This window comes from Musa acuminata, chromosome BXJ1-8 (assembly GCF_036884655.1).
Source record: "Musa acuminata AAA Group cultivar baxijiao chromosome BXJ1-8, Cavendish_Baxijiao_AAA, whole genome shotgun sequence".
Classification (NCBI taxonomy): domain Eukaryota; kingdom Viridiplantae; phylum Streptophyta; class Magnoliopsida; order Zingiberales; family Musaceae; genus Musa; species Musa acuminata.
In genome coordinates, this window is record NC_088334.1 from 757,120 (window position 1) to 772,541 (window position 15,422).

At 37.7% G+C, this 15,422-nt stretch overlaps 2 protein-coding genes across 2 annotated transcripts; one reads left to right on the forward strand and one right to left on the reverse strand.

The window, feature by feature from the left end:
- Positions 1–1,508: 1,508 nt before the first annotated feature.
- Positions 1,509–3,963, reverse strand: LOC103994406 (protein NUCLEAR FUSION DEFECTIVE 4-like). The gene is made up of 3 exons (XM_009414726.3): positions 3,428–3,963; positions 2,211–3,139; positions 1,509–2,047 (listed from the first exon to the last, which is right to left on the reverse strand). Exons 1-3 carry the CDS (start codon positions 3,761–3,763, stop codon positions 1,543–1,545), a joined length of 1,770 nt encoding a protein of 589 aa, XP_009413001.2. The 5' UTR covers positions 3,764–3,963; the 3' UTR covers positions 1,509–1,542.
- Positions 3,964–9,036: 5,073 nt separating this feature from the next.
- On the forward strand, positions 9,037–14,047 carry LOC135680481 (uncharacterized). Its single transcript, XM_065194400.1, has 2 exons — positions 9,037–9,452; positions 13,756–14,047. The coding sequence occupies exons 1-2, from the start codon at positions 9,124–9,126 to the stop codon at positions 13,781–13,783; spliced, it is 357 nt and encodes a 118-aa protein (XP_065050472.1). The 5' UTR covers positions 9,037–9,123; the 3' UTR covers positions 13,784–14,047.
- Positions 14,048–15,422: the final 1,375 nt, after the last annotated feature.

Here is a 15,422-nt window from a genome sequence, read left to right on the forward strand (position 1 = left end):
TTATAATCTTTAATGAGTCATTATGTAGATTTCTTTAACTTAGCACAAAGAAAACAGTTGAAGCCACTCATACAAGTAATATATATCATAACTTAAAGATTTGTATACATATAATAGTTAAAATTTAGGTTAAAAAATATAATTCAACACCAAATTCACTTCACAATCTTTTAGATTAAACTAAGTGAGAATTATATCTCATAAGGCACTTCATTGATTGCATATTATGAACATAAAATAACACTTTCATCTTAATAATTATAAGTTTTATGTGGTATGGATCAAAATCAGGAAGAGGAAAACTCAATTAATTTCATTTGTTTAATTTTACCATTAAGCTCTGAATTAGATACAAGTGAACTTGATCAACACACATTTAATCTCTTAATGAGGGCTTATGATTAGATTATATGTTTAGGTACTCATCCTTCATTTTTGGGCTTCTCTTTTTATTTTTAATCTGTCTTCTCACTTCTAAAATTTAATTTACTAAATTTTTTTTCTCAAAGATGTTGAAAGAGTGTCATTCATTATTTTTCATAGGATTTTTTTTGTCTATATTTTTGGTCGGAGGCTGTTGTAGGAGGAGCTTTTAATTTTCTTTCTAATTTAAAAATAAAGGAATAGTGCAAGAGAAAATTAAAACAACTTAACTAAAATATAATGGACAAAAGACAAGATACTCTAACTAAAGAAGAAGAGAACTCAAGGCTTCACACCTCTCCACTTGTTGAACAAATCCTAAATGCTTAGACAATAAAATAAAAACCTATTTATGCTTTAATAAACTTTGTTTTGATGTCATGAAACATAGTAGTATAAGAGTATATGAGATGTTTAATCAGTAATATTTTAGATTAGAATCCAAAGAAAATCTTATTTAAAATAAAACTTTAGTCCATTTCTAATGTACCAAAAAGCATTCTAACTTTTTGACTACTTTTTTTGTTTCATATTATGATATCGTCCACGTAGCAATAGTCGACAACCACGTAGGTGCCAATAAGGAAGGTTAAGACTGACACGGTACTTTATATTAACATGATATCTCGGATCCAGGCAAGACGATCGTCGGCTCCCACGCTATCCGATGCTATATGAGATGACGTTGCATAGCACAGAATCACTCCGAAAAGCTTGGAATGGCTCTGCACCAATCTGTTCAGTACCAACCTCCGCTTGGACTACTATACGTATTCGAGATCGGATCTGCTAATTCCTCGATCACGACATAAGGTTCGATGACAATTTCCTTGTGCTCGTTCACGTCCAGAAGAAATCCTGAAACTAATGTTCTTCGTTTCAAACATGCACAAGGAAGATGAATGAGCATTAAGGCAACTGAATTCTTCTTTTCAATCTTTCTTTAGAATTGCTTGAGTATGTGTAGAACCTAATATCAAACTCCATAGCTTTTATAAAGTCAGCACTGGTCAAACTCCGAAACAATAATATGCTCTTTCAGCAGTACTGAGTGTGTGTATATATATATATATAAAGGGAGAGAGAGAGAGAGAGAGAGAGAGTATTACATGTGCTTCATCACAGTGCTGACTCGCGATTTCCATAGAGGTGGGCATACACGACTTTGGTCCTGTAAACCAAAATGCTGCTGAAGACAACTGCAACAACGCAGAATCCTGACATCAACAGAGAAGAAAGAAAGAAGCACGCAGTTCCGTCGCACGTGAGTGCCTTCTCCTCGCCCAGACTTGCTCCGGTGAGCGGCGAAGCCGAGTTGTGGTGCATGCGAGCCTGTCTTGATGCTTCGTAGTCGTACATGCCACTGACGATGACGCCGGAGAACACCAGCGAACCAGCTGGATTTGCCACCGTCAGAAAGTTGTACAGTGCTCCGAAGTTCTTCAGACCAAACAGCTCCGAGGCCGCCGCCGGCACGATCGACCAGTGAGCGCCGTATCCGAGCCCGATGAGCAGCGTCCCGACGTGCATCGCCCCCGGCCAAGCCAACGCAAAGCAAAGATGGCCTACTGCCATTAAAACTTGAGCTACTGCCAGTGCCGCAGGCCTCGGGTACGCGCGATCCCTGCTCAGATTCACAAGCGTAAGAGATGTAAGACCATAAAATTACGAGCGAAGCATTGTGGAATCTGAAGAAGAGCAACATTTCAAGAACTAATTGAAGAAAACAGCAGATGAGAAGAATTTTATTGCATTGACACCAGCAAGTGCAATGGAGAAGGCATTACCTGACGATAACCTCAGACACATAGCCTCCTCCAATTCGTCCGAGGAAGTTCCATATGCTGATCATGGAGACAAAGATGTGAGTGTCCTCGTACCCCAGAGACTGGCTCATCTGCCCCAGGTTATCGATCACCGTCAACCCGGATCCTGACCCCAACAACAGAGAGAAAAATAGCAGCCAAAAGTCTGCTTTGATCAGCGCTTGCAACAGGAAAAAGTCCTCCCCCCTGTGCGGACCTCTTCTCCTTCTCACCCTCACGGCTCCTTCTGCTGCAGCTTGGAAAAGCCTTGCCTGTAGCTGCACGATTCGCTTCTGCCTCTCCGATTCAGGGAGCGAGTCGATTTCCATGGGCTTCTCGTCTTCCACCTCACTCAAGATTACCTCTGAAGGCCTATCTGATCCATCTCTTTCTCCTTTCTGATGCTCTGATAAGAGACACTCACGAGCGAGGTCAGGTTCGTCGGGATAGAAGGTCATGAGCACAGGTATTGCAACAGGGACTGTGAGAACAGAGAGCAGTATGAGTGTAAGCAAGATCGTAACAGCTGGGCTCAAGTCAACCATATCCTCGAGCAGCATGACACCCATTAAATAAGCAGCGAGGAGCAAGCAGACACTATAGATGAAGGTGAAGCTCGAAGCATCGGAAGACCGCACTTGTTTGTGGCCTCCAACAGGTCTAACGATGAACATCAAGGCGATCACCACCATGGCTGGCCCAACTGCGAGCATAAAGATCAGAGCTGCGTGATCCGGTGTGTGTACGATGGCGTAGATTTGGGTTATAATGGCACCACTCAGGCCTGCAAATCCCTTCAGAATGCCCACGACGGGTCCCCTGTTCTTGGGGAAGTTCTGCACACAAGAAACTAGAGCAGCAGTATTGTAGTACGTCTCCCCATTGTTGCCAACAAAGATGAGGATGCACATCTGCATCAGGAACACCAAACATACATCAACTCGACACACCAGAAATCAACAAAAGCAGCATGATCGATAAGAAATAAAGCATGGTACAGTTCGGGAACTGCAAGTGCAGAAGATTTCGGCTATCACAAGAACAGCATCAAAGAAATGGATTGATGAACGTAAACCGGCAAAGAGTTATTCAGATTATGTTCACCAGGAAGAACATGCGGATCTACTGAAGAATTCAGATAGGATCAAATTAAGAATCATAAGATATGTTTGGCAGAAAGGATACCGAATCTGACTTACCACCCACAGAGGCAAAGCCGGCACTCGCCCTGTCACGACGAGCCAAACCAATCCGTAACCGATCAGATTCTGCAGCGCGCCGATGAGCAGAGCAGCCCAGAGGGGCAGGACCTCGCAGAGGGTGCCGGCCAGGAACCCGACGCTGTCACCGAGGTCCTTGGCCACTCCTAGGCCGGCGATCTGGCGCTGGTTGTATCCCAGGGAGCTCTTTATCACCGGTGAGATGCTGCCGAACAGGTAGCCGATCCCTGCCCAAGACTGCATCCACATTGCCGCCACAAACACCAGCCATCGGTTGTTCAACAAGGACTGCAGCCTTCCGCGGAACCTGCTCATCGTCGCTCACCTCAGTAAGCTGAACGAATCGAACCAAAGATGAGACCTTTGGCCCTTATCAACGGTGCCTGGACCAGAGGCAGCAAGGGAAAATGATCGAGTCGGATGCTATCCTCCTTTTTCGTATTCAGATTAGTTATTCTTTTCTTTCCTCCTCGGTCATTGCATTTGATAGCTTCGGAAGAGAAGAAATCCGGGTGAGAAAAAAAAAAGAAAAAAAAGTTGGATCCTTTGCTTCGTTTTATAAGCTCGAACCTTTTCCTTTTTCTTCCTATTTTTTCTACTTTGTACGTGATCGAACAAAGAGTTCGCAATCGAGTAAAAAACAGAGGAAGTTTCGGAAAAAAGCTCTACTCTTCTTGCTCAGAAGGGATAGCTAATGTGAAGAGTTTAAATCTATTACAGGCAGAATATAATTCCTTTTTGCATCTTCAACTATTTCATCGGAACTCGCTATATCTAATCCAACATTTCCAACTTATCTGTTTCACCAATTCCGAACCACTTCATCGTCGTTGCATCCGAAACGTGTTACCACGTCCAGTTATAGCAACAGAGAGAGAGAGAGAGAGCATCTACTTGTCAGTGCATGCTTGAATTGACAGGAACAAGTTTGCCTGTGAGCTGTGGCGATATGATCCTTACACCGCTTGCTCCCTCTTGATTACATCGCACAAAGAAGCCACCTGCGGCTTCTATCCACGAAGACTAACATGCCTCGGCTACTGTGGAGTATGGAGCAAAGCAGTACCGCTGGAGTGAGTTGTGTGTAGAAGCTTGCGCAGCAACGAAGCCGTCTGTAGGGCACATTAATGGTCGAGGGATTCGGTACTTTCCTCGCTTCGTTCTCTCTAGCCTGGGTAAGACGTAAACGGAGAATAGCAAAGCTATTTCTCGGTGAAGATGATGTCATGCACCCACACCCGGGTAAAGATGATGACGATTGATTGAGGTAGAATATGGCGGCGGAGAGATACGCCTTTGCATCAAATCACGAGGTGGTTCGGTGATGTTTGGCTTTAGCATCACAGGGTATGAATGATCCACTGTATTGTTTTGGACTATTTGTCTGAGGATGACACACTAATGTTATCTCTTCGTGATCTTGGCAATCAAATTTTTTATTTTTGTAAATGATTATCTTGTGATCATTTCATCATATTTTATTTATGTTATTTATTAAAAGAGATCCCGTTAGGATTTTTTTTTTCTCGCACATCGATGAGACGATATATCTCATGATTTATTATATTTTAAGTATCAAGTCTATCATAATTTTAATTTATTAAGATTCAAGTCGAGCTTACGGATTGAATATCAATATAAATGAAAAGCACAAGATATTAATGTAGATCATACTCACTGTAAGTCATTTGATTACATCATTTGATTATTCTTACTCTATGTACATAAATATTTTCAACAAGCATCACTCTATTTTTCTCAACTATACGGTATTCATTCGATCTTTGATGAGTACGACTATATCGATAAAACATTAGTTTTAACGTATATACTTGTATTTAACTTTTAATTTTTTAGTAAAATCGTATGAATATACCCATTATCCAAAATGGATAATTCTTTATGTATTTATGAGATTACAACAACAATGGTGTTGAGGATAGTAATTATGATAAGACTAGGCTGACGTTAGATGACGTCTCACGCCTCGATCGACGCGATAATACCTGATCAAATGGACTAGAGCGTCGGCTGAGGCGCATTAACGCATACTCAGGCTCGGTTCTTCACACCACGTCAACACCAATGTCAGACGCTACCAGCTTGCCTCCCTGCAAGCGGGCACGTCAGAAAACAGTAAACTTCCCTATAAATACCTTTGCATTCTGAACGGGAATGAGGGGAGACACTAAAAAGACTTCTTCATCTGAAATCCCCTTCACATGGACTAACTTGATCGTCGGATGGGTCGGGCCGAGCACCCCGACCCGACCTTTATGCAGGTGCAAAGACGACGGCTTCCCGCTAGACACCCTTGCGAGGAGTCGCCTCCCGGAGGAAACGATGACCCCGTCCCGATCGGACCATCGCTTCAGACCACCTCGGCGGATCCGAAGGTCACCTCAGGAAGATCCCACGTCATCCGAATCCGAACCAAACCACGTCGATCCCGAGGTCACGGCTCAAGGTTGTTTACCACAACAGATGGACTGATCAAATATTAACTCATCACATAGTATTTTGGAAAGAGATCGAGCAAACTCTCGGATGCAAATTCACGATTCATAAAAAATGTGCCGTGATATATCATTCGTGTGCTGGCCAACACCATGAAGACTCCGAACGAGTAGGACCAGAACACAGGTAACCCATCAAGTATTTAAATTGATTGATGTATAGTAATTACACAGGTGTCGTATCATTGTTGCTATGGTCACATGAAATCTGGATCAGACACTTTTCATGGTTTGCATTAATCAGTACCACTAAATTAATTGTAGTAGAAATATGGTGGAACTCTTAATAATATGAACGAAAATAGAAAACAAGAAGAATAATAATAATAATAATAATAATAATAATAATAATAATAATAATAACTATATAGTTATTGCGTTTTACAATCTCTTTCTGAGATCATAAATTGCTGGTAACAATCAGCACTTCACCAAATATCAGCAACATGCAATTATTTATGCTAATATTGGCCGATGCATCATAAGATGGATAATTATGGAAGCATGGTTATATCTAAATGAACAACCAACAGTCATCCAAGGGAACAACATGTTTTTTTCATTATTCCACTTTTCAAGCATTAGAAGACAAAAAAGAATTATATTTTACAGGTAAATAAGTAAACACCAAACAAAACCAGGCAAGAAAAAAAAAAAAGGATAAAAGAGAAAGAGGAAGGTTGTTAAAATCTTTTACTTCAATTTGATATGTGTATCTTTCTATTTTTTTTATTAATTTTAGGTGTCAATTAGGATAAAGACATGAAAAAGATTTTAATGCATATTATGGGTAAATAAAAGAGCAAGGCTATTAAAATTTTTTACTTAAATTTAATTTTTTATATATTATATGACTCTATTTGATACCAAACTTATTATAACTCTAGCAATAATGTCTAGAAAGAGACGCTTGCTTATCAAACACGTCGATCCTTATCAATGTAAAATTATTAATCTAAATTCAGTGACATCATCGTTACATCATATATAATCTTTTTCTCTCAAATAAAATCTCTAATTGGTACAATGATTTAAAAAAAAAATTAAATCGACTTCACCAAATCAAACATCTCATTTTTAAGTTTCTTGATAATAGATTTTGATAGGGAATTTAGAAATAGATAATATATGTCATGTAATGACTTATTATATTTGGATAAGAGAAAAAAAAAGTCAAACCAACATAATATTATATATATATATATATATATTAAAATAGAATGACTGGTACATCTTGTATTCCCATTTGTGTAGGAATTCATGTCATGTAAATGTGATCAAAACATGGAAATTATGGCCAACAACAATTGAGAATATATATCAATTTTTGCATTATTTTTGCATAATTATGGGTTGAAATCTTGAATGGACTAGAAGAAGACTGATACTGAATCAAATATAAGACGAGCATTAAAGGGATTTCAAAGAAGATCAAAAGATCTAATTGGGATAGGATTCAAGATCAAGAATGTTGAACCATCTAATTAAATATTCAAATAGAAAATTAGGATATAACTATGGTTATCATTTATAAAGCAAAAAAAAAGGAATGGAATAGATATCATACCCACGCGTGAAACCGAGAGAGAGAGAGAGAGAGAGAGAGAGAGAGAGATTCTTATCTCCACGTCGTCAAAGGACTGCCCCCACAAAAGACGGCTTTGTATAAAACTAGATAAATTTCGAGTTCACATCAGCAAATTAAGCTCATGCGTAAAACTGAGCTAATTATATTATTATCTCTTTTATAATTAATTTTTTTTAATATTTTAATTTATTTTTATACTTAATATTTTAATATTTTACTTTCGTAAGTATAAGGATGTTAATATAACTGATACCAGTTGATGGAGATATAAAGAGGAATAACCTTTGTATATGAACAAATACTAGAAGATCAAAATACGCAGCGGAATAAAATGGAAACACAATCAAACAGAACACCAAGATATACGTGAAAAACCCCTTCAATGTGAAGGGTAAAAACCACGGGGCAAACTAGAGATAATCCACTATGAGAATAATGAATATACAAATCTCAATCTCTTACCCAGAACCCTAGCAACAACCACAAGAGACCCCCCTTCAATGTGAAGGGTAAAAACCACGGGGCAAACTAGAGATAATCCACTATGAGAATAATGAATATACAAATCTCAATCTCTTACCCAGAACCCTAGCAACAACCACAAGAGAATAACTGGGATACAAGGATCACGTCACTGTCCACAATATCTAAAACCTCCCAAGTAATCACAGCAAGAGCCTACTGTAGATTTGATCTAACCTGAGATGAGAACACTGCTAGATGATTGTTAGGTTAAGAGGGGTGTGGGCTGTAGGCTGATAAAGCCCACATGGGCTGAATATGGGCCATCAGCCCAACATCGAACGTATAAAGATCGAAATATTAAAAAGACTAATTACGAGAGATAATCTATAATTAATTTGATAAAAATATATCTATGTTGGATAAGATATTATATGACATCCTAGTGACACATCGAAACATGTCATTGATATATTAATAATATGTAATCGATACCTCATCATCATATAAGAATTTTTAATTAACAAAGAATTAGTAATGATCGATACCTCAACGATATGCGAAAGATCAAGATAAATATTGAATAATTAAAAGATATTTACACTATATTAAATTTTGAACGAAGAAAATAATTATCAATATTAAATAATCGAGTATTTCGAGACTCGAAAACCAAAGAAACGATTTGTTTGCCATTCTCCAGTAAAAGTAAAAGTGAGTTGCCAAAAAAAAAAAAATAATGTTTTATTTATTTATTTATTTATTTATTTAAATCCTCTTAATAATTTCATTTGACTGTGCGAATCATGTGAGGTTTAGTAGGAAACGCTTCCATCGACTGGGTTCCACAAACAAGATCCTCCTGGACCCCATCTCATCCTGGCTCCTCAGGACGCCACCTCAGCAAGAATCGGCGCACTTAGAACCATTTGTAGAGAAACGTGGCTTCCCATAGTCGAATTATTCTTATTTTATTTGGTAGACGGCCCCCTCCAATGCACCAATGATATATACCCGAGGTAGTCCATCTCTCCGACTCCTCCGCTCTATGCGTTTCGTTCCTTTTTCAAGGTTGGTGTTAGGATTCGTGCTTCTGATCCGATCCGGAGATGCGTGGCGGCGACCAGCAATCACGGCTCGTCTACGAACTCTGTGCCCTCCTCCTCGCCGCCCTCCACTCCTCTCCCCATGACGCCCCTGCCACCCTCTACCCGCCCGGGCCGGTGTCGCCAGCGGGGTTCGCGTCGTTCCTCCTCGGGGCGTCGCTGGCGATGATGCTGGGCGGGTCCCTGACGTTCTTGATCGGGTTCCTGCTGATGCCCTGGGTGATCGGCCTCTTGATGTTGTTGTATGTCGTCGAGATCGTCTCCAGTTTGTCCGGCTTGGGCAGGGCGATCGTCTGCCCGGATGCCCCCCTCATGGCTCAAGGAAGTGTCAGGTATATATCGATTTCTTTCTATTCTTTTTCACATCTTTCTTTGTTTCTACGATCGACTGTGGTATCTCTTCTTATTTGCTTCTATTCTGCCCAATTTGTTTGTCTCCGTTTTACTGTTTATAAGCTACGTCTTGAATTGGAAGTGTTCTGACCTTTGGTTGGATTGTTCCATAATATGTTCACTGAGGGTCTAAAATCCTCTTTTCGTATATGGATAGTGTTAGTGTCAATTTTGTTCGTCAACTGGAGATGATGAAATTTATCCAATCTGTATTTTTGAATATAGTCGTATGAATCGGGAAGAGTTCCACTTTAAGATAAGGAATGATTTGAGTTCCATCACTTGAGGCGTTAGGATAAGGAGTTCCACTTTTAAGTCGTTAGGTGACTTGATCGGAGGTCAGTCATTTTGAGTTTGAAAAGGGTTCAGTCATCTGATCTCCGCTCGAGTCCTACAAAACTCGTGGTAAGGGCATGTCCAATAATACCCTTCTAAGTCAATTCGTGGGGTCAAAAATACCAAGGAGAGTTCCAGAGTTTAGAACATGGAACATGTATTTGTCATCGATTATAGAGTATTAAGTGTTTTAATGCGCATGTCATGCTGATATGGCACACCGGGATTTACTAGCTAATCGGATTCTGTGTCGAATTCAGATTGACTGTGAAAAACTGACATATCATTTAGCGCTCCCATTGCATTTCTGGGTATAGGTTTATTTGTGCCGGAGTACAATATTTATCTCGGGATCCTGATTGTTATTGCTTGCATAAAAAATGGTTAAGAGGTGTCTCAAATGCTTTTGTCATGGGCAGATCCATCGTGCTCAAGAGATGCTAGTGCATCGATCACATCGAATGTATATGTATGTCCTAAGGGGACACATTGCACATTGTAGTTGCCTATTTTAGTTATAGTGAGTGCATTGGGCACTTTGGATTCTTTTGTTTAAGATGGACACATTAGGTGCAAGGAGATACTTTGCCCGATTATGACACATTGAGGTGCTCCAAATTCTTTTGTTCGAGATGTCCAAATTGGATCAATTTTGTCATCTCGAGTTGATGGCTATGCTATGGAATTCTGCAAATCTTATTGGAAGATACTGGGGATAGTTTCTATAGTGCTTTCACCATTTTTCATGAATATGTGATGTTGCTTGATGATTGGGTTAAAACTTTACTGATCTTTATGAATATATCAATGATTTTAGACCCATATCTTTGTGCAATGTGAATTAGAGAATCTTGACCATACCATTGCACAAGGATCTAAAAGAATCCCAAATTTCCTCTTTGGTAAAGGGATGTTGCTTTCATGACCAAAATTGATCCTAGCAAATAGAAAGAAACTTTTGATGGGTGAAGAGGAGGGTTTTGATCTCTTAGGCCTCAAATGTGATTTTTTTTTTCTTTTAAAGTTGTATAGCATTTTCCTTTTGATAGTGAAGAAATCTTGTAGGAGGTATTTGCATCTTGTTTTTTCACTGGTGGTCTTCTACAATCTATTCAAGAACATTGAAGTCCCTGCGTAGAGCATGCATCTCCGGATACCATTTAGACGTAACTCTATCTGCAATCTTCTTGAGTAGGGGGGATAATCTTAACTGGATTGAAGGCAAAAGAAGAGGACAAATGTCAATAGTAATTGAGCTGACTATAACGTGTCGTTTTATTTTTATGCTTTTATATGATCACAATTTGATCTTTAAAACTGTTCTGTATGACATCAAGATATTTTTAATGAAGAACTCTGATATAAGAGATTTTAGAAAAAAATAATGTGACTTTGTTCATAAAGGTGGTTATAACTCCCATAGGTATAGCATTAAACAAGTTATATAATACTGAGAAAATATAATGAAATAATAATTTCAATATTCCAATTATTAAGTATACTATAATGATTTCCACAATGATATGAAAAAAAATGTAGGAATGGGAGCATCATGACATTCAATGAATTAGTTGGTACTAAAAATGTCAAATATTGTAATGAAATTTCCATTGGTGAAAAGAATTTGCTACTTGAATCACAGAAGATGTTTTTTGACCAATAACTACGTGAAAACACATTATATCTTATTGTGCATTGGAACCCATGGCTGTGGACTTGGATCCATTTCTATGAAACATATTCTTTACCAAATGAAACCCTCGAGCATATGAAAAAACTGGAGAAATGCTTTCGTTGTTGCCGAATAAGAAGTCACTGTGCTTTAATTATCTCAATACTTGATCAGATTTAAGTATTTGATGGTTTTATAAATTTTAAATAGTTCTTAAACCTTCTGTTTTCACAGTAAGTTTTTAAGATTACAAGGTATGAAACCAATTCCTGATTCTTCCTCTAGCGACTGCAATAGCAAGTTATAAATGTACAGATTTGTGTTGGATCGGCACAGCATAAATAGGAAATTGATGGAATTTAATAGTTTTGAAATTTTATTATGAGTTAGCATCTAAAGCTTGTGATTCTAGGGTACACTTGCAAGAACCAAGGACTCGTAAGATGGCAGAAATATTTACAAATTGAACACAAGTAATAGGATCAGACTTCATGTTGTCTGGTATTAGGTGGACTAGGTAAATCAAGTCAAAATCTTGATAAAGTGGTTAATTCTGTCTTATTTTTAAAATTCATTGATGCAAGAAAATCCTTATCTCATAGGACAAAACCCCATGAATGACCCCACTGAAGAGAGAGCGCATCTACATATATCCACAATCTGAGGCAAAAGAAGTAAAATATTCAAGCCGAGTAAATCTGGAAGAGATGAATAATTATGCTTACAGCATGAGCGAAGCATCTTGCAAAGAAATAGACCCACAGCCTGGGTTAAATATAGACAAATCCCTACGAAGGTAAATTTGGATCATCACAAAGGCAAGAAGAAACATTAAAAGGATTTATTGAGTAAAAAGATGCAAATGGTCACATTTCATCTGGTTTGACTTATGTGACAATGCTAATTACAGGAATCAGACATCATGAAATGTGATTGGCTGATCACCTTTTTGGTATCAGTAATTTATGCTTGATAGACAGTCAAGGCTGTTACCAAGTGATAATATTTAGTTGACGACAAGTAACACTGTGATGATTCCATTAGTGATGGTATGTGGATTATGTAATTGATAGTTCTGTGATTGGATCTCTTTTTTGGGTACAATTTACTTGCTAGATTGTTGTAAGTGTCATCTTGGAGTACCTAATAAGAACCCAAAGTAACTGTTTTAGAGGGTGACTTGGTTAAGAGACTTGGTTCTGTAGTACATTGAGTTCCCAAACAGCATTGTTGGTTACACCTGAAGCAGTACATCTGAATAACTCGAAAATGTATCAACTGATAAATGAATTAACATATGTTTGATTTAAGTTTGTGAAAAAAATTTCAAATGCAACATGTTCTTTTATTTCAATTATGTGACAGCTAAGAAAAAATATAATAGACTGATCGGAAGGCTTTTATGTTTGTAGTCCGAGGTTGTGTGCTACTATGATGGAGTTAAGGCTCCTAAAGCAGATAGCATCTAATTTTTTGTGACTGAATCTAAATGATTTAGTTTGATCAGTGTTTTTACTACATGTGTTGCAATCATCTGCACTGTTGTGTTGTTTATTGAACTGCAAGTGGTACTTCAGGAGGATAAATGAGTTCAACCATACATGTCTGTAGCTTCAGATTTAAATTGTGAATATTTAATGGCAGCACTAATATCAGGCCATCATACTGTTGTACCACCACGTCTTGGAGGAGAAAAGAACAATTTGTGCAGATATTATAAAAATGATAGACATCGACATGGAGTAAATGATTGCACTTTGCATTAATCAAGCGGTGTTTAGAATTGCCTAGGATTTGAGGCATAGATCACACTTCAGAAAACAGTCATTAAAGAAAAGGTCGGTGATGATTTATCGGTACAACTTTTTTGACTTCATGGTTACTAATGCATTGGCCTTTCATACGGGAAGGCTTGCGATATCTTAGCCTGATCAGGGAAAGAGTTCTGCATTCTTGTACTTTATTTATTTATCAATATTTTTCTCATTCATCTGATCTTCCTGATGATTTGGAATCATAATACAAGTAAAAGGATTATCAAAATGAAAATAATCAAATTTTCTTTTTGATCGAAAGGCTTTTTATTCAATAAAATAAGCATAGCTTGCACAAATGTCCTCTCGGCATGCATTTGTTTTCACATGTTGGCATTATTTGACTGCTGTGGCATTATTGTTTTTGGAATTCCCTAATTGTAATATATTTATAACAGACTTTTTTTCTTTCTTGGGCAGATCAACTATTTTCGAAGCTGCCAATTGATTAGATTTAAAACGACAACTGATTGTAGAATAGCCTCTCTTAGTTCCTGCTGGATGCCGGTAGTTATTGCCGGGCAAGCATGGATGTGATCTGTACAAATCGAAACCAGTCATAGTATCTGCTCTGCCTGGGCTGATATATTTGTCCTTGTGTTCTCTTAACTACCATGTAACAGCTATTGCTCCTTTGCTATTTTTTTTTTGTTTTTTGGAAAACCACTTCTGCACTAGTTGGTATGTAAAAAGTTGCACCTTTTTTTTTTTATGTTTGGAAAGGAAATCTATTAAAGCTTAGGCAGGGGCAACAAAACCAAACAGGTCAATCAAACTTTCTACCCTTGGGTTCATCACAAATTAGTTAACCTATTATGTGCACCTTGGTTCGAACTATAATAATTAGCATTGACTTTAAAGAGTAAGCCCAAAATGTGTTCAGGTTTTTGGGTACTTGAATAGTCAGTCTTCTTACAAAAATTGATTCATTCTATATCCTTGATGATATACCTGACACTTAAAAAAGTAAATGATTCAAGATTAAAAGATCCATCACAATGGATGTTATATTTGCAAAACCTTGCTAGTTGAATAGTCTCCTGAGTGAGTATACATCAACTCCCTTCAAGCTTGTGAAGAACTCATAGATAGTCATCAAGGGTTTTCACACTGGTGTAATGGTTGCGATGGTGGTGGTTCTCATTCCGGTTTATCTATCGAAAGTTCCCAAAGAACATTAGCTACAGCAACCAAGAACACCTCTTTCTCAATACTATCATTCCTTGAGCTTTCCACCAACTAGTGTCCAATATACCAATTATCAAAATCATTAGTGTCTAGGTGTAGAAAATTTGCTAATTTATCCCACAATTGTCTTGCAAAATGACACTGAAAAGGATATGGTCTTGCAGATAGGGGCATAGTAGTAGTATTTGTGAGCAAAGAATGCTAGCAATCAATATAATATGAAATAGGTAACATATTCCACATTATCTTCCCTATGAATATTTTAATCTTAATCTTGGGGGTAAACCTTTACGTTCCACAGCATCATCCACCTAACTTAACTAGTGATCACTCACGTCTTGGGATCTCTCTATTTATTTCTATTTATGATAAGATTGGTAAGGGATTCATATTCAAGAAGAATCATCCTAAGGTTATCATGAGTGTTAATATTCCCTTTTAAACCAATAAAAAGATAGGGAAGTAATGTTAGTCTAACTAACACTATTATAGGCTTTAGAGATGTCAAGTTTTAAGATAACAGGAGGGATTTTGTTGTGCGACTTGAATAGACTATATGCTAACTTATTAGCAATAAGAACGTTATCATGAATATTTTTGTTAGAGATAAAAATATATGAGGTTTAGTCAATAAGTTTATCAAGTAGGGGTGGTTTTATTCTATTAGCAAGTACCTTAGAATTTTATAGAATCATATTGCATATGACAATAGGTATAAACTCCTCAACTTTGAAGTAATTGACTTTTTTTTTTTTAAAAGTATAAAGACAAGATAAGTTCTACCCAAGCATTCGGAATGATTCAGAATGGAGCCATGCTCTTGAAAATTGAAAACCAAAAGACCGGGAGTCATTGATTTTATCCAAAAAGCTAAAGTAAAATTTAATATTAAAACTATA